The 24,807-nt window shown below is 31.6% G+C and overlaps 3 protein-coding genes and 1 long non-coding RNA gene across 6 annotated transcripts in view; 3 read left to right on the top strand and 1 right to left on the bottom strand.

Moving 5' to 3' along the window:
• The window catches only part of LOC143254189 (uncharacterized), a 53,996-nt gene extending 40,496 nt beyond the window's left edge, over positions 1-13,500 (top strand). Inside the window, exons 1-2 of one of the 2 annotated variants that reach the window (XM_076508986.1) lie at positions 12,048-12,195; positions 12,889-13,500. In XM_076508986.1, coding sequence (XP_076365101.1) covers positions 12,184-12,195; positions 12,889-13,485 — 609 coding nt within the window. In that variant the 5' untranslated portion in view covers positions 12,048-12,183 and the 3' untranslated portion in view covers positions 13,486-13,500. Of the gene's footprint in view, positions 1-12,047; positions 12,196-12,888 lie in introns of those variants that run through there. The other variant, XM_076508985.1, reaches the window with a different exon arrangement.
• Positions 1-24,807, top strand: part of LOC143254190 (uncharacterized) — a gene marked incomplete in the record, with an annotated part of 711,062 nt that overhangs the window by 271,106 nt on the left and 415,149 nt on the right.
• LOC143254204 (uncharacterized) overlaps positions 1-24,807 on the top strand; it is a 301,500-nt gene that overhangs the window by 176,982 nt on the left and 99,711 nt on the right. The gene's annotated exons all lie outside the window — the stretch shown is intronic.
• The window catches only part of LOC143254202 (uncharacterized), a 79,240-nt gene that overhangs the window by 23,158 nt on the left and 31,275 nt on the right, over positions 1-24,807 (bottom strand). The gene's annotated exons all lie outside the window — the stretch shown is intronic.

Raw genomic sequence — 24,807 nt, 5'->3', positions numbered from 1 at the left:
ATAAACAAACAATATAAGACAAATCTACCAGTTATAATCAAACAACAGAAAACAAATCTACTTGTTATAAACAAACAACGAACCGGCAGGGCCAAGCGTGTTGAGGCGTTTGACTCGTAATCCGAGGGTCGCGGATTCGATTTCTGCTCGCACCAAACATGCTCGCCCTTTCAGCCGTGGGGGCGTTATAAAGTTAAGGTCAATCCCACTATTCGTTGGTAAGAGTTGGCGGTGGGTGGTGATGACTAGCTGCCTTCCCTCTAGTCTTACATTGCTAAATTAGGAACGGCTAGCACAGATAGCTCTGGAGTAGCTTTGCGCAAAACCCAGAAACAAAACAAACACATTTATACTTCACATGAGATATTATTCAAAACAAACAAACAAACAATATGAAACAAAACTACTGATCATAAAAAAAAACACTATAAAACAAATCTACTGATTATAAACAAATAATACAAATCTATTAAGGTATAAAAACAATGTATTTGTGACTTTTGAACACAAGCCCAAACAATGGGCGATCTGCGTTCTGTACACGGAGTGGAATTGAGCTCCGAATTTTAGCATTTTAAGTTGAAACTTACTTCTAACAAACAGGCAACAAAAGAAGGGAATTATGATGATCTACAATTATGGTAATTATAAAATTAAAAGAAAATAGTTAGTTGATAATATATACACAAAACAAAAAAAAGTCCAAAACCAGCTCAATAACGAAATTACCAGTGACGCAAGGCTCTTAGTCAGAACATGTAAAACATAATTCATATTATACATGAAAGAAAATGTCACATGATAATGGTGAAAAACGTCTGTTACAGCTAAAATTCCCTTGTTATATCGCAACTCGTAATCTGAGGATGGCGAGTTCGAGTCCCCGTCAAACCAAAATGCTCACCCTCTCAATCGTGATGTGTTATAATGTGACGGTTAATCCCTCTATTCGTTAATAAAAGAGTAGCCCAAGAGTTGGCAGTGGGTGGTGATGACTAGCTGCCTTCCATCTATCTTACACTGCTAAATTAGAAACGGCTAGCGCAGTTAGCCCTCGAGTTGTTTTGCACAAAAATTCAAACCAAACCAAACCAACCTTTATTACCAAATAGTTTTGTTAGCCTTACATTCACAAGTTTCTTGACCTTTATAATAACACTCTCTTCAACTTGTATTGCTTAGACAATTTTGTTTGTCTGAAGTATGGTATGAAGATATGTTTCAGTTAAAAACTATTTCTCATACATAAAACTGCGGATTGTGGCCTCATGGTAAATGAAGAAATTCTGGTGTTTTTTAACTTTCCATTATTCAGTTTTTATAGGACATTGTGAAAAGCCAAAATATTCAAATAAATTAATCTAGATTGCAATCTCTTATAATAAATATAATTGTTTGTTTGTTTTGGTTTAATGTCGCAAATAACGGCGCTATCTGCGCCAAACACTATATTAATAATAAAAAAATAAATAAAACACACGAAATATCATAGAAACAAAATAGATCATAACATATCAGGTTTGTTTTGAAAGAAGATTAAACAGATGAAAAGAATTAAAATGTCCATTTTCCTATAAACAACTAAAAACAATTAATTCGAACAATGTCACCTTCTCCAAAGCTATTGATCAAAGTGAAATGTAAACTACAATACAAAGTATGTTTAAAACAGTGCCAGTCAACACTGGCAGCCGCAGAGCAACACGAATGTAAAGTAAACAAGAGTCACTATACTGAACCAGTTGTGATTTATTTTAACTTTTCTCTCGCCCTCCGCTCGTACAGCGATAAGTCTACAGGTTTACTACGCTAAAATTGGAGGTTCGAATCCCCTTGGTTGGATCAGCGGATAGCCACGTGTGGTTTTGCTATAAGAAAACACACACACATCCATTTCTCTCCGTCTCTCAAAGATATTTTTCAATCTTTTACTACTGTTTCTTCTCTCATTTCTCTGTTCCAATTCAATTTTTATTAATTTGTAATGATGTTGCACACATTAACTACATTACAAAAAATCAAAACTTAAGGTTTCACACCATGCCATTTTCCAAAGAGTAAAGATTCACTGTTGTATCTATATTGGAAAAACATTGATGCGAAGAGTAACAAATATTTTCAGCTGTATTGTTCTAATAATTTTAAATCAAAAGAAGAATCCGTACTGTTCTGAAAGGAAAATATATTGAGCCCGGCATGGCCTGGTGGGTTAAGGCGTTCGACTCGTAATCTGAGGGTCGTGGGATCGAATCCCCCGTCCCACCAAACATGCTAGCTCTTTCAGCCGCGGGGGCGTTATAATGTGACAGTCAATCCCACTATCCGTTGGTAAAAGAGTAGCCCAAGAGTTGGCGGTGGGAGGTGATTACTGGCTGCCTTTTCTCTAGTTTTACATTGCTGATTTTGGGACGGCTAGCGCAGATAGCCCTCGTGTAACTTTGCGCGAAATTAAAAAACAAAGAAACATAAGTTTTTCTTCTATAAAGAGATTGCATTTAATTGAATTATTAGTTTATTAATTTAAAATAGTGTCAGACATTGAATAGTTTGTCATTTCTATTCTGTATTATATTATGGTACTTTAGGTTAGTCGGATTACATGTGGAACATTACAGTATATACATAATTAATTGATAATATACTTGACAGGAAATCTCTTAAAGTATGTTTTAATGGTTATTGAGAGGTACAGACATGCGTTTACAGTGAGTAACACGCATACTATTTACAAGTTTGGAGTGATTAATTACGCGATACGTTGGGTATAGTCACACAATTCTTTTCTTTTTGAGACAAATAATGTATTTAGACTCTACAATATTTCATTTTCTGTGTCAGGTTTTGTATAGTCAGGATTTTTTACAGCAGGATTATATGACTTGTTGGTGATAAATTTCAACAACAAACACACATCACACAGTAATCTTGTTTTAAATTAATATAATTTAAAACAAGTCAAATGTGTATACAAATGTTTCTTACATTGTTGGTTATAATATTGTACTTAGAGTTCTAAATAATTGTCTAATTTTGGTCAAAGTCCACTTACTCTGGTTCAGTTATTTTGGAACATAAATTGACAAGATAAATTTTTCTCATTGCTTTGTTATTACAATGCAGTCTGCGATAATTTCACTTCAAAATCACAAATATAACTCTTCGTTAGCACAATTGTATCCAGGGCTTCAAGTAATTATTTCTTTTTCATCAAAGTCCACACAGTCTTGTTCCATTATTACTTTAGATCTCAATTGACAAGACAAATTATTCTTCTCTACTCTGTTACTACAACTCAGTATGTGATAATGTCACTTTAAAAATCTTTCTTGTATATTCTTTATGGGTAAACTCACAATCAACAATACAAATCTATTTATTTTATGTCCAACTACATTTTAGGGCGAGTAATTATAGCTTGACAAAAGCCCAGAAAGTTTCATACACTACTAGATGTTATGATACAATAATACACAATTAAAACGAAATAAACTTGAAAGGTTCTAGTAACATTACGCAATCATACAACAATCAGCAATTCATAGCTTGTTTATTCATTTTCTCAGCTTATAATATTTACCTAAAGTTTCCTTAAAATGAGTGAAGGCAAACTTTGTCACTTTTGTTATGATACTGACCAATAACAGTATACATATCAGGGGTGGCCAAACCGCAGGTCGCTAACCATATGCGTCTCGCATATATATGGTTCGCGAAAATATGTTGGCTGAGCTCTTTTTGCATCACAATTAATTTAAAAGGTAAATAAAAAAATTCAAGCTTTATAATTATTTACCGGGTATAAAATGAGAGTCCACTGGTTTAAAACATAAGTTTAATAGTCATGGTGAGTAAATGTAGTTAAGAATTTTAATCCTAATTTTAATGCTAAATTTGAGTCAGGTATAAAAGAAATTTTGATTTAACAAGGATTACAGAAGAATTGTGCTGGAGAAATCGTTTATAAGAACTACCAGAGATGTGAGAAAAATGATATGATATATTAGTTTAAATATAAATCAAATAAAATTATTCATCCTTAGTCTAAATCATTTAGCTTAACTTGCATTAATAAATGTAATTGACATTACAGATCATTGATTAATTTAGTGAATATAGTCAACATAAACATAATTTTACTGTTGTTTGACAGATACCACTCGAGGAGCTTGGCGGGAAATTCAACATAATTCCTCCTGTTTGTTATTTTATACGCTTAGAAGATTTGTCACAGTATTGTTTTACTGGAAATTTTGTTATACTGAATTTGAATAACTTACTGAGAATTAGGTTATCAATTTATATTTCACTAATAATGTCCCATAATGATATTTGGTATATTTTGATCAGAAATTAATGTTAGTTTAATTATCTGGCTTTACTCTACGTTGAGGATTGCCACAAATACAACTATTTGTCTTCTTTTAGTTATGTTCCAGTTTATCCGATAATTAACTTATAGAATAAACTGTAAAACACGAACCACTGTCCTCATCTTTATGGCCCGGCATGGCCAAGCGCGTTAAGTCGTGCGACTCGTAATCTGAGGGTCGCGGGTTTGCATCCGCGTCGCGCCAAACATGCTCGCCCTCCCAGCCGTGGGGGCGTTATAATGTTGCGGTCAATCCCACTATTCGTTGGTAAAATAGTAGCCCAAGAGTTAGCGGTGGGTGGTGATGACTAGCTGCCTTCCCTCTAGTCTTACACTGCTCAATTAGGGACGGCTAGCACAGATAGCCCTCAAGAAGCTTTGTGCGAAATTCCAAAACAAACAAACAAACCTCATCTTCATTCGACTGCGATAAGGTAAAAGACGTTGATATCAGCTGTAAGTTAGTTGGTTATGTTAAAAGTATTCTCCAACTTTTCATATTTATAGAATGTGATGATTCGACACAATCATACCTAAGGTCATAGCTGTGAGTAACAAAACTGCTATGATGTAACTTTCTACTCATTGGTTTTTTTAATCAAACAAACGTCGTACTGTATAATTAGTTTTCTATTCAGATATGTTGGTAAACGAATATAAATCAACGCCATAAATTTTATATTGATATTTTTCATTTTATTTTTGATACTGATGTACTTTCAAAGTCCGACATGATGACAAATAAAGTTTATGGTATTTATATCGTGAGTTCGTCCCAAAGTAAATTACAGAGTTATTTGTTTCTCTTCACTACAATCTGAATTATTTTACGTGAAAATTTTAATTTGATTTCTATTTTATCACTTTATTATTACTCATTTATCTATCATACTGAAACTTTCCTTTTGTGTTTAGGTTAGAAAGAGTTACGTTATGTTATGTAAAACATTTCTTCTGAGTATAGGTCAGGCTACTTTTCATTGACAGGAACTTATTTTATAACAACCTTTTCCAGTTGGTATATCATGTGTGTTTATCCACTCAAGTTCTAATTAATTACGATTTTTATGTACGTGATAGTTTATTTTAACAGCTATTTAAGATTGCATAAATTGACCTGAAATTATTGCAATTGTTGAATATACCAATTTTCTAAGTCATTCATACGTGCTTCGTAAAGTATGTAATGTTGTTCTTTTAAGGTTAGTTTCACTTTATTGATTATAATGTCTGTAATACATATAATTTATAATATGTATAATGTATGTTGTATCAAATGGCTTACATAAATAGTATTCCGCAAACTATGTTAGTCGTGTATAAACCGGTCTGAAAAGGAACGGTTGTCAGAATTGTATATTACATGTATATAGTGTAGTGTTAATACTATTATTATAAACTCTTCTACATATTGAAAATTTTTAAGGAACAAAATAAAAATTTAAAGATTAACAATATAGCAAGTCTAACACTAATATCTCATGTGATGTATGAATGTATGTTATAATGTTTATCATTTTTCATTTTATTCACTTTTTATAAGAATTATTAGCTTAATATCTTTGTTTGGAAATTACAAAGATATTATGTGATATTTTACATATTACGGTTAATAATAAGTAGAAATCTTATTCTGAATTAGCTACATTAATCGCTGGATTAATTAGCAAATTCTAATCTACATTCGTTGATTAGATCAGAATTAAGTGAATATAATAAAAGTATTTGACTTTCAACAGTTTCAATGAATCTTATTAAACTGGACAAAAGAATGTCATTCTGTTTTTTTGTATTGAAGTAATAATGTAGCTATACAGAAAGTCTGGAATTGCTAAGGTAAAGTCAAGCCAAAATGATCGTTCTTTGTCATTGTTTTTCGCTACGTGTTTGCCCACAAATAAGACTGTATTTTAAGATCATGATAAAATCATATCTATTAATGGTTTCTGACTGTGAATGGCAGTAAAGCATTAGTAGTGAATTTTAATTCATCTTACAGCTACTGATTAGATTTGTTAAAATAAAAATAGGTTCGTAGGTGTTACAGTATCTAATTAAACACTGTTGATGTCACGTAAGTGTGTGGTCGAATAATATCACTGCATATGGAGTTTTGAATACCGTTCCAAAGTATTTTTGCAATATTACATAAGCCTGATATTTTAAATGAGATACAAACTATTTTGGTTTTAAAAACAAATTTTCCATGATTCTGATACGCATTCTTTGAAATAAATATTTATTTTTTCTATGACGTAAAAATTGTTTAAAAAAAACAGGAAGAAAACAAATTCTGACATAGATATAATTATTATTTCGTTTTTAACGTTGAACATTTTTATTATTTTTTGTTGAAGAGAAATATAAATAAACGAAAAAAAAGAGAAAAACACTGATGAGAAGCGAATATGAATGCTCATTCATCTTGATATGTTTATGTGAAATACTCGTTTTTTATTCTTAAAACTACGTGTTGTGGTCTATCCACCTTGTGTCAAAATGATATTTTGTGGCCATTGTTTCTTAATCCAATGTTCAATAACTACGTTCTTGTCCCAATCACGTGTTTATGTTTTTCTTACAGCAAAGCCACATGGGGCTATCTGTTCAGCCCACCTAGGGTAATCGAACCCCTGAGTTTAGCGTTGTAAATCCGGAGACATACCGCTGTATTAGCGTGGGGCATCCAAATCACACAAAAAACATTAGTTCAGGTTAATTTTTGTTACGTTATGTTAGCTGAAACTTCGATGCTTTTGTTAGATTCTTTCAAAAATTATGAAACTCTATATAATTTGATTGTCAAACTTATAACATGCAAAAAAATTTTAAGTAACCACAAAGTAGCCAATGGTGTTCTTTGTAATTGTCCTTATAAAGAAAAACGTCAAGATTTTCGTATGAAAGAAATGAGCAATAGGAAGAGATACATATATGTTACTATTGTGTAGAATACCTTTCAGACTTCTTTTGGAGGAATCAATGAACAATCGCCACACACTTTGCTCATTTACTGCAGCTCCTAATGTTAATATTAATTGTGCATTATTAGTGCAATAAATCATTAAAACTTCATTAAAAATAAAGTATTAACTGTTTCTCATTATTTCTGTACCAGTAATGTGATGTCCCTAGAGAAAATAAGCTCTTAGCCTGAAACCTGTGACCCATAATCCCTGGGGAATCTTTTAAAAGGCTCAAATTTATCATGAAATTAATATATTCATCTTTTGTGAAAACCTAATGTTCCCGAGATGTTTCAAGGTGAAACCACTCACTTTTATCATTTGTATTGACCAGATCTCAAAAAAAAAAGATTCACTTACGTGCAAGTACATAAGACATATTTGTAGAAATATGGAAGTGATGAAGAAAAATGGTTATCATTTCTGGATTCAACAAACAGGAATTACTGTATCACATTTGAAAACTTTAAGACAAAAATCCATCGCAGGTCCCTGCTATTCATTAATAGTATAGAAGGAAAACTTACTATGCTGTTGTAATTATAAATTATTGAAAAAAATGCAGCATGAAGTGATTTTATTTTGTCGGGATGGGACACAATACATGTTTATCAGCTTATCATTAGTCAGTTATAAACAGAAACTACAAACTAGTTTAGTTGAATTTTAATTATCACATAACTTCATGGTGTCGTTTTAGTTGTGTATTTATAACGATTTTTCAATATTATAAATAGGTTTCTCATATGGCGATAAAAACTTAAACATTTTGTTTCAGAAAGTTTATTCTGAATAATAATTTAATCTACATGTCTGAAAATGAATTTCTTTGTGACAACAGAACAACATAAAAAGAGGTTTATTCCTTTCACACTATATCACAAATAACAACCTTTTATATGTAAATTTTATGATCTTTTTGGTATGCCTGTGGTGACTTATACTTGCATTAGATTAATTTAACATTCACATTAATTCAGAAAAAAACACATATGTAAAGGGGAAGATCGATATAAAATATAACAAAAAGGTAGAATGGAAAATTAGCCCTAACGAAAATTAAACACGTTGTGTGTGTACGTTTCGGTAAAATATTGCCATAGTTTTATAATATAAAAAAATTACTCTTCAGGTGCTGGTGGTGCAAAGGGATATTTTTCCTTTATAAACTTATCAGAAAGTAAACCATACACCAACGTCACATATTAAATATTTAGTTTTCTTTTTAATGAAGAGAAAATAGATATCTAATATCACCATAAGACTTTAGGTCTAGAGGTACCAGCAGAACGAATCTTAATTCAGTCGTGAAGAAAGCCAAATCTAAATAAAGAGTTAGGCATTTTAGGCAGTAAAATCGTTAGGCTAATATATTCCAGGATTCAGTTAGTATCTTTCTATCGCTTAAAATAGTATAAAATGTATTTTAAACGTTTAATGGTGAAACATATAATAATATGAAATCATTTCTTTACTACCCACGATTGCCAGTAAAATATCCATCACTTAAAACATCGACAAATCATTCCTTAAAATTGACTAATAGTTTATTTCTTTACGATACTCCTTCCCCAAAGTTGAGTGGTATGAATGCAAATTGTATAGTTTCATTTATCTTACAATGTTATCGGTTCCCATAGATTAGTCGAATACCATATTTCACGGAAATACATATTTTGTCATCATTAGAAAGTTTTCGTTTAATGTAGTCGGGTTTTCTGTGTATTTTAATGTTATGGTCAAATAAGACCGAAGACATTGAAAATTTGAAAAAGAAACGCTCTAGAAGAAATATTACAACATGGTGAAATGTTTGATATTGATATTTATTAATTGTAATGACAATGGTGAAAAATTTAAGGGTAAATGACAAGGCAATAAAGACGTAACATTTCTTGAAGAATGTTAATAAAAGCTTTTTTTATAAATATTAAAAGTAAATAATCTAAAATATAAAAATATCAAATATTTATATATTATACTGCCATCTGTTCGTACAAAATAATATTTTTTCTTATATCAGTCCATGTATAATGCATATACATATCTCTACTCTGTTTATAGGTTTCACAGATGGTAATTATCTTGGTAATTTTCTTTCAATTTCATCTAACACTTTTTCTAATTTACTTGTACGTATAAACCATGAACTCAATTTTTTGTCTGCAGCTACACACAATACTTGTACTAACTTAGATAACTCAGTCTCACTATTTCCAACAGATATTATAATTGGTGGTAGTCATTCTGAATTGCAGAATTGAAAAATAACATTTTAATTCCTACTTTTTAAAGATCAGACGGTCTTATTTTTGTAGGTATCAAAGTGGTGGTAATGTTTACTAGAGCTTGGGACACATTTTAAATTTCCCTCTCATGTAATTCAAGTTCTGGTAAAATTAATTCATTATAATCGCCTGTTAAATTAACCATGTCTATAGATACTTATTTTTAATGTTATATTTTCTTGTTTAATTCACGTAACTCGTCTGTTGTTGCTTTTCTGAACTAAAATTTCAAAACATTTCCACCAGCTTCTATTAAACCACGTCTTTGTGGAATCCGATCGTAATTCGAAAAGCTATCTTTAATATTCTTTATATCTAATACAATGGTTCTTAACCTTGTTGGAAGTACTGAACATTTCCACCTTTCCACATCTCCACTTTTTCGATAAAATTCACAAATGAATGGCCTGGAATGGCCAAGTGGATTAAGACGTGCGACTCGTAATCCGAGGGGCGCATGTTCGAATCTCCATCGCACCAAACATGCTTACCCTTTCAGCCGTGGGAACGGTATAATTTGACGGTCAATCCCACTATTTGTTGGTAAAAGAGTAACCCAAGAGTCGGAGGTAGGTGGTGATGACAAGCTGCCTTCCCTCCTTCTTACACTGCTAAATTAGGGATATGGCTAGCGCAGATAGCCGTCGTGTAGCCTTGCGCGAAATTCCAAAAAACAAAGACAAACAATAATGGAAAAAATTATCTTTGGTAGCTATGTAGAATTTATATGTGACGATAAAACAGTAGTTAACAGAGAAACTGGTGCAAGAGCACGTTACCAATTATTTTGTTGTTGGTTAAGAATTCTATACAACATAAATAGTTTAGGATTATTTAAAATGTAAGTTAAAGATACTTTCTAGAAAAAAAAAATATTATTTTTTAAAACTTTTTTCCGTCTAGGATATTTATCTAAATACTCATTAAGTGTCTTGAAATAAATAAATGTAATTCATGTCAGTATTCAACTGATTTTATCTGGGTCCAAAGAATGCCGTCCAGTAAGGAGTATTCATTTAGGAGGTCATTTGCATTCACAGTTCCCCAGGGAATTACTAAGGCTAATAGTTCCAAATTGTGTCGCTAGAAGCAAATCATATTTCTGTTAACAGAGCAAGATAATCACAAATTACATCATTTGATTTGTTATTCGTTATGTTTCCTTGTTTGTTTATTTATTGGAAGCTAAGCACAATGCTACTCAATGGATTGCACGTGCTTTGCCCACCACGAAACCTACTTTCTAACGTTGTATGTTCCTATAAATATCACTGTGTCGGGCCTATTTTTGCTTCATTAATTTTTAAAAATTTTTTTCTTTGAACAAGCGACTAGTATTATTTTGTTATTAAGCAGAAAGTCCGGCACAAAAATTTTAGCATAAAGAGACTTCAGATTCTCCGCGGATCTATTAGGGAAAATATAATACAAAATCATTTAACATGCATAAATAATTTTTGGTTGTTCTTACCACAAAAAATGATTCTAAGAGCCATTTCACTTGTTTGAATCTAAGACTAAATCACACCTTTTTATGACAACATGAAAACAGCAAGTAATACAAAGAATGCTAGTCTCAACTTGAAATACTAATGTTGTTAAAATCATTGATAAGTGTACAAGCCATTTCAAGAGTAATCTACTCATCAACCAAGGATAAATGTATCTGTTACCTTGATACACGTTCAAAATGTGAATAACTTATTATTATTTTAAACTTCATCTTGATATTTCGAAATTATTTCTTTTTTCTGCGATAACTGAGAAACTTCATATTTAGTTTGTTCATTAAAATATTTTTTTATAAAGTGTCTATGTTTATATGTTGAACAAGGCGTATATTTACAATGGATTGTGTAATATACGTTTTAATACGAATACAGTATTACAGGAGTGTATCTGATAGATTCTAAGGTCTTTTCATGATGTACTAAAAACACGTAGGTCCAAGAAGTCTTGATATAACTGAAAAAGAAACCCTAATGACTAGTTCTCTTCCCGAATTTGTCCAATTCCTTATAGTTCACGATGCCATGGTTATGACCAGTTCTTTTCTCGAATTTGTCCGATTTTTTAAAATTCATTTTGGTACCAACGACCTTAAACAATTCGATAAGAATGCTAAAGACTGCTTGTCAGAACTTAAAAACACAATAAGAAATATCTTCAGCCTCAGACCACACATTTAACTGGCATAGGGTTGTCAGAAGTTATTCGGTCTCTCAGCCGTTCTTATTACAGTTATGCTTATTTAACATGATTTCGGACTTTGAAATGATATCAGTAGTAAAAAAAACACATTTCCATAACACTTACAGCGTTCATTTGTTATTAAAATTCGTTTCACAATATATCTGACGAAATAGCCGATTATGAAATATGACCTTCGCATAAATTGGCATATGACATATAAGAGTTTCGTAACTCATAGCTATGGCCTTCAGTGTGATTTCGTCATACACCACTTATTTAAATACGAGAAGTTGAAGAATGCTTTTAAAATAACCGATTAACTTACAGCTGCTATTAACGTCTTTTACCTTATCGCCATGTAAATAAGATGAAGTCAGTGGTAAGTGTTCTACAGTTTATTCTATAAGTTATATATCGGTTAAACTCTAACACAACTCACCGGAGACAAATATTTGTATTTCTTGTATGGTATCATTTCAGTATAATAATAATACGCAGAATAATATGAGATAATTAGACCAAAATTAATTACTGATCAAATTGCGGGACATTGTAAGTAAAATATAAGTAGATAACGTAACTCTTAGAAAGGTACTCATATATAGTATAAAAGAATTCCCACTGAAACAGCACATTGAAAATGTTTTCTTCATACGAAACAACAAACAGGAGGAATTATGTTGAGTTTCCCACCATGCTCTTCGTATGGTATCTGTCACAACACCAGTAAAATAACGTTTATGTTGACTAGATTTAGTATATTGTTCAATCTTCTGTAATTTCAAATACAATTATTTATACAAGTTAGGCTAAACGATTTAGACAATAGAAGAATAATGCCATTTATTTAATAGTAATCTATTCCACATAAGAACATTTTAACATAAAATATTAAAGCTTTATGGGGAAATTGTTATACGATAGACTTTGTTACATTGTACAAGTTTGTGTTTGTGTCTGTTAAATAACTGTGGATCTACACAACTTCGTCACAGACCAAGCGAGTAGCTAGTTCTTTTTGTATTGGTCAAAGTTTCATAAGGAAAATTAATTTTGATATTTATTTTTTCAGGTTTTCTTTCTACTTTTGACTATTACGGTCTACACTGTCGGAAGTTACGCTAGAAACGAAATAACCGAAAACATCCACAATTGTTATGGTGGTTGTGGAGATATAAGGAGCGCTGTTGACATAGATAGGAATAAAAGTGGTTTAATCAACAAACCAGGTTTCGTAATAGGTAGTGGAAATGGAAAATACAAGAAGAATATGTTTGGAAGAGACACAAGCTTAGATTTGGGTTTGAACAGTGACCTTAACTTAAGAGGTTGTTTGAAAAGAGGAACACAAACAGCAAGAAAAACAAGAATAGTTCTGAGAAGAGGAAGTGAAGAAAGAGGAAGTAGACGAGAAATTGGAAGAGAAACAAGAATAGTTCTGAGAAAAGGAAGTGGAGAAAGAGGAAGTAGACGAGAAATTGGAAGAGAAACAAGAATAGTTCTGAGAAGAGGAAGTGGAGAAAGAGGAAGTATACGAGAAATTGGAAGAGAAACAAGAATAGTTCTGAGAAGTGGAAGTGGAGAAAGAGGAAGTATACGAGAAATTGGAAGAGGAACAAGATTGGGAAGTGAACTAACAAGAAATGAAAGTTTTTATTTGGATGAATGAAATCACATTGCTGGATGATAATTGGTAAGAGCTCAATTAATTTCGATGTTGAAGTTAATATAAATAAGTGAGTAAATCAAAATTTAAATACGAAATCGTTTCGAATCAATTTAACCACTTACTATTAAACTCGACTTGTGAGTCTGTAGATCGCCTGTTCAAATTCATATGGTTTCAAACGTGCTTGCACTCTCATTGGTAAGAGTGTAGCCCAAAATTATCAAAATTCTTGACATATGTAATATTTCTTTTATTAATGTGAATATTTTCTCACATGATATAAGAATGCATAGTCTGCTCTTTTAATAACTATCATACAATGTCGTCAGTGGTTTGTTAATTTTTGGAAGAACCTGCTTTATTAACTTTATTGTTTTTAAAAGTTCTGAATATTTAAAAAAATGCTTCTCTCTGAAGGTTAAGAAAAGTGATTTGTTTTCTGAGTAATTCAGTTTACTTACTGTAAACTGAATATTGAAATAAAAAATTGCATTGAAATTTAGTTTGATTATTTTGTGGTTATAGAAAACACAAAAGAATAAATTGAATCAAGTAAAAAATAAAGTGTAATTTATATTTAAAAGAAAACTTTCGTTAATATGTCTCTCTGTGGGTTTCTCCTGTTCCAGGAACATTTTTCGATACATGTGTTGAAATGCTTGCTTAGGTTAGTTTATGTAGAACATATTTCGAGTGTTGACAATTCGAAGAAGAAATGTTCTAAAAGAAATATTACCACGTGGTGAAATGTTTGACCCTAAGGTTTATCTTTTATCTGTACTCATATTCTTGTTATCGATATTTGATCCATAAGCCAGCTGATAGCATCAACTAATTACAGACTAAACTAAACGCCAAACGAGCAGCGGAAACTTTCACAACATCTTTTATAGAATCAGTAGCCTTGTCTACAACTAGGTTGTCAGGAAGTATTATTTTTTTTTCACGTTGTCTTTCATATAAACATTTACTAGTTTGTTGCAATAATATTGCTAAATGAACTAATAACACTGCTAGGAACAAAGTCTATTAACGACATGAGTGCAATTATACATTAAAATAAGTTTGAAAGGTGTTCTACACAATTATAACATATGTATCTGGTATTACTGGTTATTCGGCACCTTCGAAATTCTCGTAGAGTTGACAATCAAGTTACACAAAGTTTTCATGTTTTTGTTTGAACAGGCCGGCAAAGCACGTAATAAACACTGGATAAAGAAACAATTGCTTCATGGAGTCAACCGATACCAAGCTGATACATTTAGAAAAGGAAAGACAACAACATGTAGATTTGAAAATAAGAGACGAGTATTTCCAAAAAATTCTAGATGAATAAAGATATATATTCATTTGTTATCAATGTTATTCGCTTTTCATCTGTTTGTTTATATTTTTGTTCAGAAACATAATAATAAAAAATATTCATTGCGATAATAAAATACTAGATTGAACTAAGTAAGAGTTTGTTTTGTTACCGATTTGTAAACAATTTCTACGTGATAGTAAAAAAATGAATATTAATTTCGAAGTCTGCGTATCTTATGGAAAATCTACTTGTAAAAGCAAAATAACTTGTATGGAATGCAAGAAATTAGGTCAAGGGAATATTGCAAGAGATCTTAGGAACAGAATTCAAAACTCCTCATGCAATGATATTACTGGGTCACACTATCACGTGACACTAACAGATAAATTTGGTAGGTAATTAACCAATACTCCAAGTACTTTTATGGGATATGAAGTAAGATTAGCTACAGTAAAAGATCTCTTTCATAATACAGTATTTGTATTCGATGCTATGTTATCTAGCAACCTATTTTTATTTTAACAAATGAAAGCAGCGGTTGTCAGTCTAATAAAGTTCATAATTGATGCTTTACTATATCTACAGTCAGAAACCATTATTAGATGTGATTTTATCATAATTTTAATTTAAAATCTCATTAATCGACAGGCATGTACTGCTTGAGTAAAACTAGATGACGCTATATTCCAGAAAATTTTTGATAGAAAACTTGCATTTATCAAATGAAATCATGGTTTCAGATCATTTAAGAAAGACAATACTTACGTTTACATATTTCTCCATTTTTGTCAATTCCAGTTGCAACATGAAATATTTTTATTAATCTATTTTCGTCGTTTCTTTTTTAATAGTTATTTGAAACAGTATGCAGGAACGCAGTCACTGGCTTTATGTCAATATTTCCAGGTTTTCTGCATTTTTACAGTTTTATTGTGATATATTAAAACAATATGACATTTATTGTCGAGTTTCATAAGATTCATCAAAACTGTTTAAAGTAAAGCAGTTTGTTATATTCAGTAGCTTCTGATCTTATCAACCAATGGGGATCAGAATTTGATAATTAATTGAGTGATTAATATAGGTGATTGAGAATAAGATTTATATTTATTATCAGTCATAATGTCGACAATTTCACATAAGATTTAGGTTGTTTCTAAACAAGATATCAAACTAATAATGTTGAATAATCATAATGAAAAAGTGAATAAAACGAAAAACTGATAAACATAGTAACATAGATTTTACACATCACATGAAACATTAGTGTTAGATCTATTACATTGTAAACGGTTACATATTCTAAATAGTTCTTTAAAGATTTTGAACAAGTAGAAGTGTTCATCATAATAGTATTATAACCACACTCTATGCATGTTTCTATATAGACAGTTTTATATACGTCAAACATAGTTTGCGGAATGCTATTAAAGTTAACTATTTAATACAACATACATTATACATATTATAAAGTAAATATATTACAGACATTATAATCAATAAAGTTACTGAAAGTAACCTTAAAAAAATTGAAACATATATTGGAACCACGCACCTATGCTCAGAAACATGATGGTAAAGTATATCAAATACTTGAATTGATTTGAGATCTATTTATACATTTTTCAAGAGCTGTTAATTGAAAAAATAAAGTTGGTAAAGGAACTTATTTAATGAAAACATGAGTTGTTAAGCATACATGGAGTGCCAACTGAGAAAACATTGTTACGATACAAGTACGTGTCTGTAGGAAATAGCGTTCGGTAAGTTTATTTACATTCAGTTGTATGTGAGTTTTCACGATGGCAAAGCCACATCGAGCTACTTGTTGAGTCCACCTTTGGTTCAGTTGTCTTTATTGTGAAACATAGAACATTATGTAAATAAGAAATAATTATTAGACGCACCGTAGGGCTTGTTTTGTCTGCAAGACTAACTAAAGTGTGTCTTAATTTACGTTTCTTATAAAGTAGTACAGTGTCTCTGAACTTTCTGTACTGGGATAAAATATATCTGAATATTCTTTACTGGTACAAAATTCATCTGTTTCTGGACTGCGGCGTACGGTATCTATGAGGACTATAGCGGCATATAATATGAGTGGACTTTAATTTCCATACTGGGATAAAATGTATCGGAAATTGCATTTAATGATACGGTCTCTCTGAACATTTTTAGTGAGAAAAAATTAATTTATCGTTCTAAACAGTAACACAAAACGCTATAATTGTAAGATAGATTTTCTTCTTAAAGGGCAAGCAAAGAGCAACAATATTTAACTAAAACATTTATAACATAAAACCGTACTTGTGACAAACGTGAGATAACTTTTTAAAACACTTGTAATGTAACAAAACATTTGCAATTAACATATGGTAATTTACTAAAACACTTTTGAAATAAACATTGTTTTGCTTTTATATCTGATAAAACAAAATTATGTTTGTCATTGTTATCAAATACTTGCCTTGATTTTGGAAAATTCTTCGTAAAAATGATTTTCTGTCTTATTTTTGCAACACTTTCTTCTTGACGTATCGTTTGAATTCCAGGCATTTTGCCAATACCGCATGTAAGTACTGGTTGTTTACTTCGGCTGTATTTTCATAACCTTTTACCCAGTTCAGGTTCTAAGTAAGTTTGTTTGTTTTCGAATTTCGCTCAAAGATACATGAGGGCTATCTGCACTAGCTGTCCCTAATTTAGCAGTGCAAGACTGGAAGGAAGGCAGCTATTCATCACCACCCATCGCCAACTCTTGGGCGACTCTTTTATAAACCAATAGTGGGATTGACCGAAGATTATAGCGCTCCCACGGCAGAAAGGATGAGCATGTTTTGTGCGACCAGAATTCGAACCCGCGACCCTTTGATTACGAGACGAACGCTTCAAACCACCTCTCCATGCCGAGCCTCCTAAGTACGTATATGATCATAAGCCAGTGTGTACAGATTTCTGCACAGCGCGTTTTAACAAGTGAATGTGGATAGATAAAACAAAAGGTCAATACGTTTCAAGTAAAAAAATGTCACAACTAAACCAGAAAACCTGCTCTAAATGTAGATAAAATCTCGAATAGACCCCACTGCACGTGTATTCTATACAAATTGTTGATGACAGCTGGAGTTGGATGTGTTATTACTGACGTGATTTGATATTCCAGTTGTTTAGAGAAGTATTACGAATCTCCAGTTGAAATATACATATATTACGTAGTTCATTTGTTCTAATACTATTCTTTAATGCGCACTTTAAACAAAACTACATGAAAAACAAAGTGGCAAGTTTATTTTAAAATATGCATATCATATGTTTTTTTCATCTGCAGCACATCGGCTTATAAAACGGCTCAAAATTATTATTATTTTATTAATATTTTATGTACAAACTTCTAACGCATATCTTCATCACCTCTTGATCGATTTGAGAGCTAATTTTGATTGGTATACTGGATCGTACCAAAAGTATCATAGATTAATTCATTGTAATCCTGCCTAGAATAATTTTAATTGAAGGTAGGTTGATAGGAATTCTGAATACTAATAAAATTCTATTAAATATACCAACTCCCTACGGCTGATATTAGTGGTGTAAGAAAATATAGGTAGTAAAAAGGACACAAAAATGGTCTCGTAGACTAATTTACTCAAATTCTGTTTAACAGATTTTGAAGTGCCCTTGGCTATTTTGGTTTTCGTCTTGTTTTATCAAATAATGCTTTTAATAGTAAAAGATGTGTTTTTAGTTATGTCTTACTGGAACTATCAGAATTAACATCTCAACTGCTTGTTTTGTTTTTGAATTTTGAATTTCGCGCACAGCTAATCGAAGGCTGTCTTCGCCTACCCGTCCCTAATTTAGCAGTGTAAGACAAAAGGGAAGGCAGGTAGTCATCACCACGCTCCGCCAACTCTTGGGTTACTCTTTTACCAACGAATAGTGGGATTGACCGTTACTTATAACGCTCCCACGGCTGAAAGGGCGAGTATGTTTGGTGCGACCAGGATTCCAACCTGCGGCACTACGTTTACGAGTCGAACGTCGGGGACTTTTAGCGATTATGAGCTGAGAGATAGGCGAGTTTTCTGCAAACTCTTGAGTTTATATGAATAGTGTAGGGAAAACTTCTAACCCTCTCCCTGCGACAACCACCTTCACTTATCTGAACAAAGATAAATTACTATACTCACTTGGACAAAAATAATTACCCATACTGTAAGAAACAGCACCAGTTGAATGAGAAGGAAAAAGAGACGGATCCAACTGGGTCGAAGAAAGCGCGGGTCGCCAAGGAAAAAGCGATGCTGACCACTGGAATACAACCATGACTCTGGAAAACGAAGAAACATCCACAACGAATGGCCTGAAAAACAAACAAAGTGAGTCTACTTCGCTTGGTGGCCAAAAACTAGAATTAATTTAGAATTTAGAAAAAAAACTCCCCGTTACTGGCACTTTATAATGTTGCAAAAGCAAAATTAACATCTCTGTAATGTGATAAAGAAAACAATAAAAAGAATATAAGAGAAAAACGAAAACCAGAAAGAAAAAGAGTTACGTAATTCAAGTGAAAATTCTGAAAACGAAGATGAAGGAGAAGAAAATTCTCATACAGAGGTAGAGATAGTTCCTTCCTACACTAAAAATAATACGAATGATGTTACTAACGCAAAAACTAATGCAGGAGAAAAAATCTAGAACAAAGCGATGAACAAACAAATGTAAACCAAAAGTTTACTCTAGTAGTGTTGAAAATAAAAAGTAGAAATTCATTACAAAATGAAACTACACAACCAAAAACACACCACTTAAAACAAAACACCCAATTATTCTACTATTATTGAAGGTGTGCCTGGCACATATAATCAACCGCAACTAGCAGCGGAAATTAGCAGATGTAAACCAGGTGTTGAAACAGCTAGCGTCAAGCGTTTACTAAGAAGCGGTGTCCTTGTCCGAGGTCAAGGAGCTGCTGACGTTAATAAACTATTTAACGAATGGCCCAAGGACGCCTTCGCATATGGGAACATGAATATATATTTACCAGGAATTAAACCAGAGCCTAAGGCAATAGTAATCAGTAGGGTGCACTACTCCATAACAAAATAGGATATTGAACAAACATTACATAAACTAAATATACCATACACTAAAGTGGAAAGAATTATCTCCAAGGTCACTAAGAAACCAACAAATTTAGTAAGAGTTGACATGGAACAATATTACAATATCTTGGAACTGATAAACAATGGTATCATTTTGTGGTACCAAAAATTCCAAGTTGAACACCTAAAAACACCAGCAGTAGAAATTACACAGTGTTATAATTACCAACGATATGAACACGTTTCAGCGGCATGTCAGACAACACCGAGGTGTTGCGGATGTGGCGGTGAACACCACATAACTCCATGTAAAAAAGATCAAGCTGAACCAAACTGCTGAACTCTGGGAAACACAAACAGTAAATTATAAAGGATGCGACAAATAAAAAGATAAATCAACGCATTTATGATATAAAAACAATAAAACCAACACAAGATAACACACCTAATACCACAAACACACACAACTACAGGTCCATTTACATATGCACAAATGTTGAAAGAAAACACTACACAAACAAAACCACCAATAAAGAAACAACAAACTTCAACCAAAACAGTGAGCAATTTACAATAACTTAACAAAATCAGAAGTACAACAAGCAACCAAAAAAATAACAATCTTAGAGTGAAGAAAACACAAACGATGAAACAAGTCTAGGATTAAACTTAATTAAAAACATTGTTACAGAGTTCATTACAGAATTTACAAAACCAACCTTATCGAAATAAAGCATAGACCTATTCATAGACATAGCTCAAAAACACATAACATCACATATACCGTAACTAATCAACCAATCACAGAATACATGCTAAAATTTTAATTATACAGTTCTAACCATCAACATCCAAGGTGCACTTGCTTCCAAGAAACACGAGATTGAAGACTTAATAAAAGATATTAACCCTGATATTCTTATTGTAAGTGTAACACTAATTTATCCTAAGAATAGATTTAAAATATGTAACTACACGTCAATAAGAAGAAATATAAGAAATAATCAAGACACCAACAGAAGAATTATGTTATTATATGAAAAAAAAAAACATCTTTCCATTACTGAAATCCAAATGAACAGCAGGAAGGAAAATATAATGGTTGATATCCTCTTTGAAAACCACTCGATAATAACAGTAGCAGGAATATATTGTTCTTCAACAAAATGTATAGACATAAATCTCATCTACAACATCTTTTATCATAACTAAAATACAGTTGTAATAGATGAAGTGGGTTTCTCGTCATCCCGCATAAACTGCCCCAATACTTTAAAATTATTTATGTTAATTAAAGAACTTATTAATAGCAACATCGACAATTTTGTGCTTTTAACTCTACTTATATGAAACTTTATATGTTTTTAATTTTACAGCTTGTTAGGATTCAGAATATCGCCAGTAAAAGTGATATTTTGAAATCTCACCTTTATTCAAAAAAAAACCCGAAGGTTATACAGTGCAAGAAAAATGTACACTTGACATTACTGTAAACTTAATTAGGAAATAAAAACTCTACTTGAATCTTAGTTTGATTTTTCTTTGCAATAGAAAACATAAAACAAAAAACTGAATAAAGTGAGAAATAAAATATAATTTATTGTTAAAAGAAAACTTTCGTTAATCTGCCTGTCTGTGTGTTTCTCCTGTTCAAGGAACACGATTTGATACAGAATCAAATGCTTGGTTAGGTTAATTTCTGTAGAATATATATCGAGTGTTGACAGTTCGGAAAAGAAACGCTGTAAAAGAAATATTATTACATGGTCAAATGTTTGACCCGGAGATTTTCCTTGTATCTGTACTTACATTCTTGTTATCGATATTTAATCAATAAGAGAGCTGTTTACATTTCAGGAAGTTTTAAGCTTGTTGGTATTCAATCTTTTGTAACTTTACCTCATTCTGTAGTGGTGTCAATCTGTCATAGTTTCTCCTTGGTTGAACTCATTAGTTGATAGCGTCAACTAATTACAGACTAAACACTAAACGAGCAGCAGAAGCTGTCTCAACATGTTTTATTCAAGCATTGTTGTTCTAGGATCATCATTGTTTTTTTAACGTGTGTACTGATACTTCACTGTATTCTGTATCACAATTTTCATTATTAACCAATATAATACGAGACTTCAAAAATATTTAGCGAGGCCTCACTCCTACTTGCTTAATAAAAATCTCTGATAAATATTTACTCGTAAAAGTTCACTTTTTCGATCCTTACATCTTACATCCATCACCATTTACAATTTAATATTAATAATGTAAATAAATGTATGTATATAAACATATATACCATAAATTCATTATAACTTGTTCATAGATGTAATGATATACAGTAAACACACTCAATGGTAGTACATAATCACATAATATTCATTAGCTATATAACACTTAACCAAAAATACTTATCGTAAAAAAAACTCCAAATTAAGAACAAAGTGATTAATGTGGTATACGTTATATATTATTTAAGTTTAATTAATACAAAAAATTGCAGTTCATCCGTAACAATCAAGACACGTCTCATTCGTCTTTATTTCACGATCAGTTCTCTCATGTTGAACTCATAACAGAAATGTCTTCTCGGAAGAGAACGTTGTTACAACTCTCTCACTTAACTGTTTTACAGGCACTTCGATGTATCACTTAACACTTCTTCGCTCAAGTTGTCTTCTTCTGGAATAACACTATCGTAATGTGGGTTTTATTTTGTGTATCATTGATTAACTGTGTTGCGGTAATATTTTATAGCTTTATTTGTTATGGGAAATTAATCTTGTTATTGTACGCCTGTTTTCGAACATTTAATTTTTGGTTTCTCAAACATATATATATATACTAATTGATTCTATTAATTTTGATCTGTATATTAAACTTATGATTAGGTAACTTCGCCAATTATTTACGAATTCAATATTAATGTTCAGCTATCATAAATAACTCTACATCAAAATCAGATGGGATATCACCACATAATTCAACCACTTCAGTGGCCTGTGAGTAAGACAACCTTCTGTTGTTGCCTAGGTTTGATTTGGTTTTATTCTTGAACTTACAGCTCACCTAACTTACAATATGTCATTAAGGCCAATAGTTCACGTACTGTGTATAACACCATACTTACTAGTATAACTACCAAACATAATGTTATCATTACTGAATAAGTGAATAACTTCCACTTATCTCAGCTACTTCCTTCCGTTGTAGCTCTCCTATGATGTACATTTTGTTTAACATTCCTTGATACTTACCCAGCTCTCGAACAGGGCAAGTTTCAGATTTCATCCTATAAGTTTGATAGTCGTTTAAAAATTTGAATCTAGTTTATTATTCTGAATTAACTGTAACTCTTTTATTGGCAATAGCTTTTGCTAGTAAGGTATTCTTATATTCAACGGATTTCATGTGTATTTAGTTTTACTTATAAGACAAGAGGGCAACGTAATTCCTTGGCTAAAAGCTAAACTAGTTCTAACCAATCTAAGATATCAACTATTATTTAATTTAATTACCTCAGGTAGGTAAAGAAACCAATTTATATTTCATTTAGGGCATAGAATCGATAAATTAAGTTCATCTTTTACACATAAAATAATCAAGTTATTGGTGTTTTAATTTTGTAACAATATTCTATTTTTAAAATGTTCAGGGTTACATATTCTAAAGGGACCTTCTACACATTTCAGGATATCTTTCTCTTTTATTTCGACACTTAGAGCTAACGAACAGTTAAAGGTTAAAGTTAAGTATACAATCCAATAGAATTTGAACATTCTATTTGTTGCTTTCAAACACATCTCTATAAACACCCTAAGTGTATCCTTTGCTGCAGCTGTCTTTACATAAGTTCATTTGTAATACATATAAATCTATTGACTATTTGTAGGTTTCATATATTGTATGTACGGAAGTAATTTCCTACCAATTTCATCTACTATTTGTTTTCATGTATATTTGGACGTACAAAGTATGAACTAACTTTCTCTCTTCAGCTACATACATAATACGTGTTCTGACCTAAATAATTCAGTCTTACAATTTCCAACTGTAAATAATAATTTTATTAGTTATTTTGAATTCTAGAATTGAAAACTAACATTTTAGTTCCTGCTCTATAAAGTTCAGACGGTCTGATTCTAGTATTATCAAAATTTTGTAATGTTTACTGAGACTTTGGACACTTTTCCAAATTTCTGGTCATCTAATTGAGGAGTCTGGCTTAATTAGTTCATTACAGTGACCTGTTAAGTTAACCATTTGTATCTATACCTGTCTTTGTTGTTCGATTTTTTGTTTAATTGACGTAAATCGTATGTTTTTGCTTATGCGAAGAAAAATTTAAAAACATTTCCACCTGCGTCTATTATACCACATTTTTGTGGAATCCGATCGGAAATCGAGACGCTACCTTTAATATAATTTAATTCTAATAACAAAACTTCTATCTCGATAAGATATCGTCTAACTAAGGTGTTATAGTTCTTAGTTCCTTCCTGTATGATCCTTACTGAACATTAGATTGCTATTACTTGATTTGTCATATAAATTGACGTAATATTTTCCGAACCACCGTCATCGAAACTAACACGACAACTTACGACAAAAGATTTTGCGAACAATATTACATCTTCTCGTAATCAAATTATTAATCGAACATACTGTAAAAATGGTATATCTTCGAAAATTATTCACTTATCTCATGATAATATAATATTTTCTTTTTCAATAAAAAGCATACGCGTCTTATTTCTTACTGGTAAAATACGTTATTTGCCGCCATGTTTCCACTCACTAAAAGGAAAATGATCATAGTAAAGCTACAGATATTTCTACAACTGAAACATATTAAGAGAAATGTCCGATAACCACACAGACAAAAAGATATATATATATAACATATTCAATAAT

Source organism: Tachypleus tridentatus, chromosome 6 (genome assembly GCF_004210375.1).
Source record: "Tachypleus tridentatus isolate NWPU-2018 chromosome 6, ASM421037v1, whole genome shotgun sequence".
In the NCBI taxonomy this organism is placed as follows: Eukaryota; Metazoa; Arthropoda; class Merostomata; order Xiphosura; family Limulidae; genus Tachypleus; species Tachypleus tridentatus.
The sequence above is the reverse complement of the archived record's forward strand: the minus strand, read 5'-3'. Positions and strand labels throughout refer to the sequence as shown.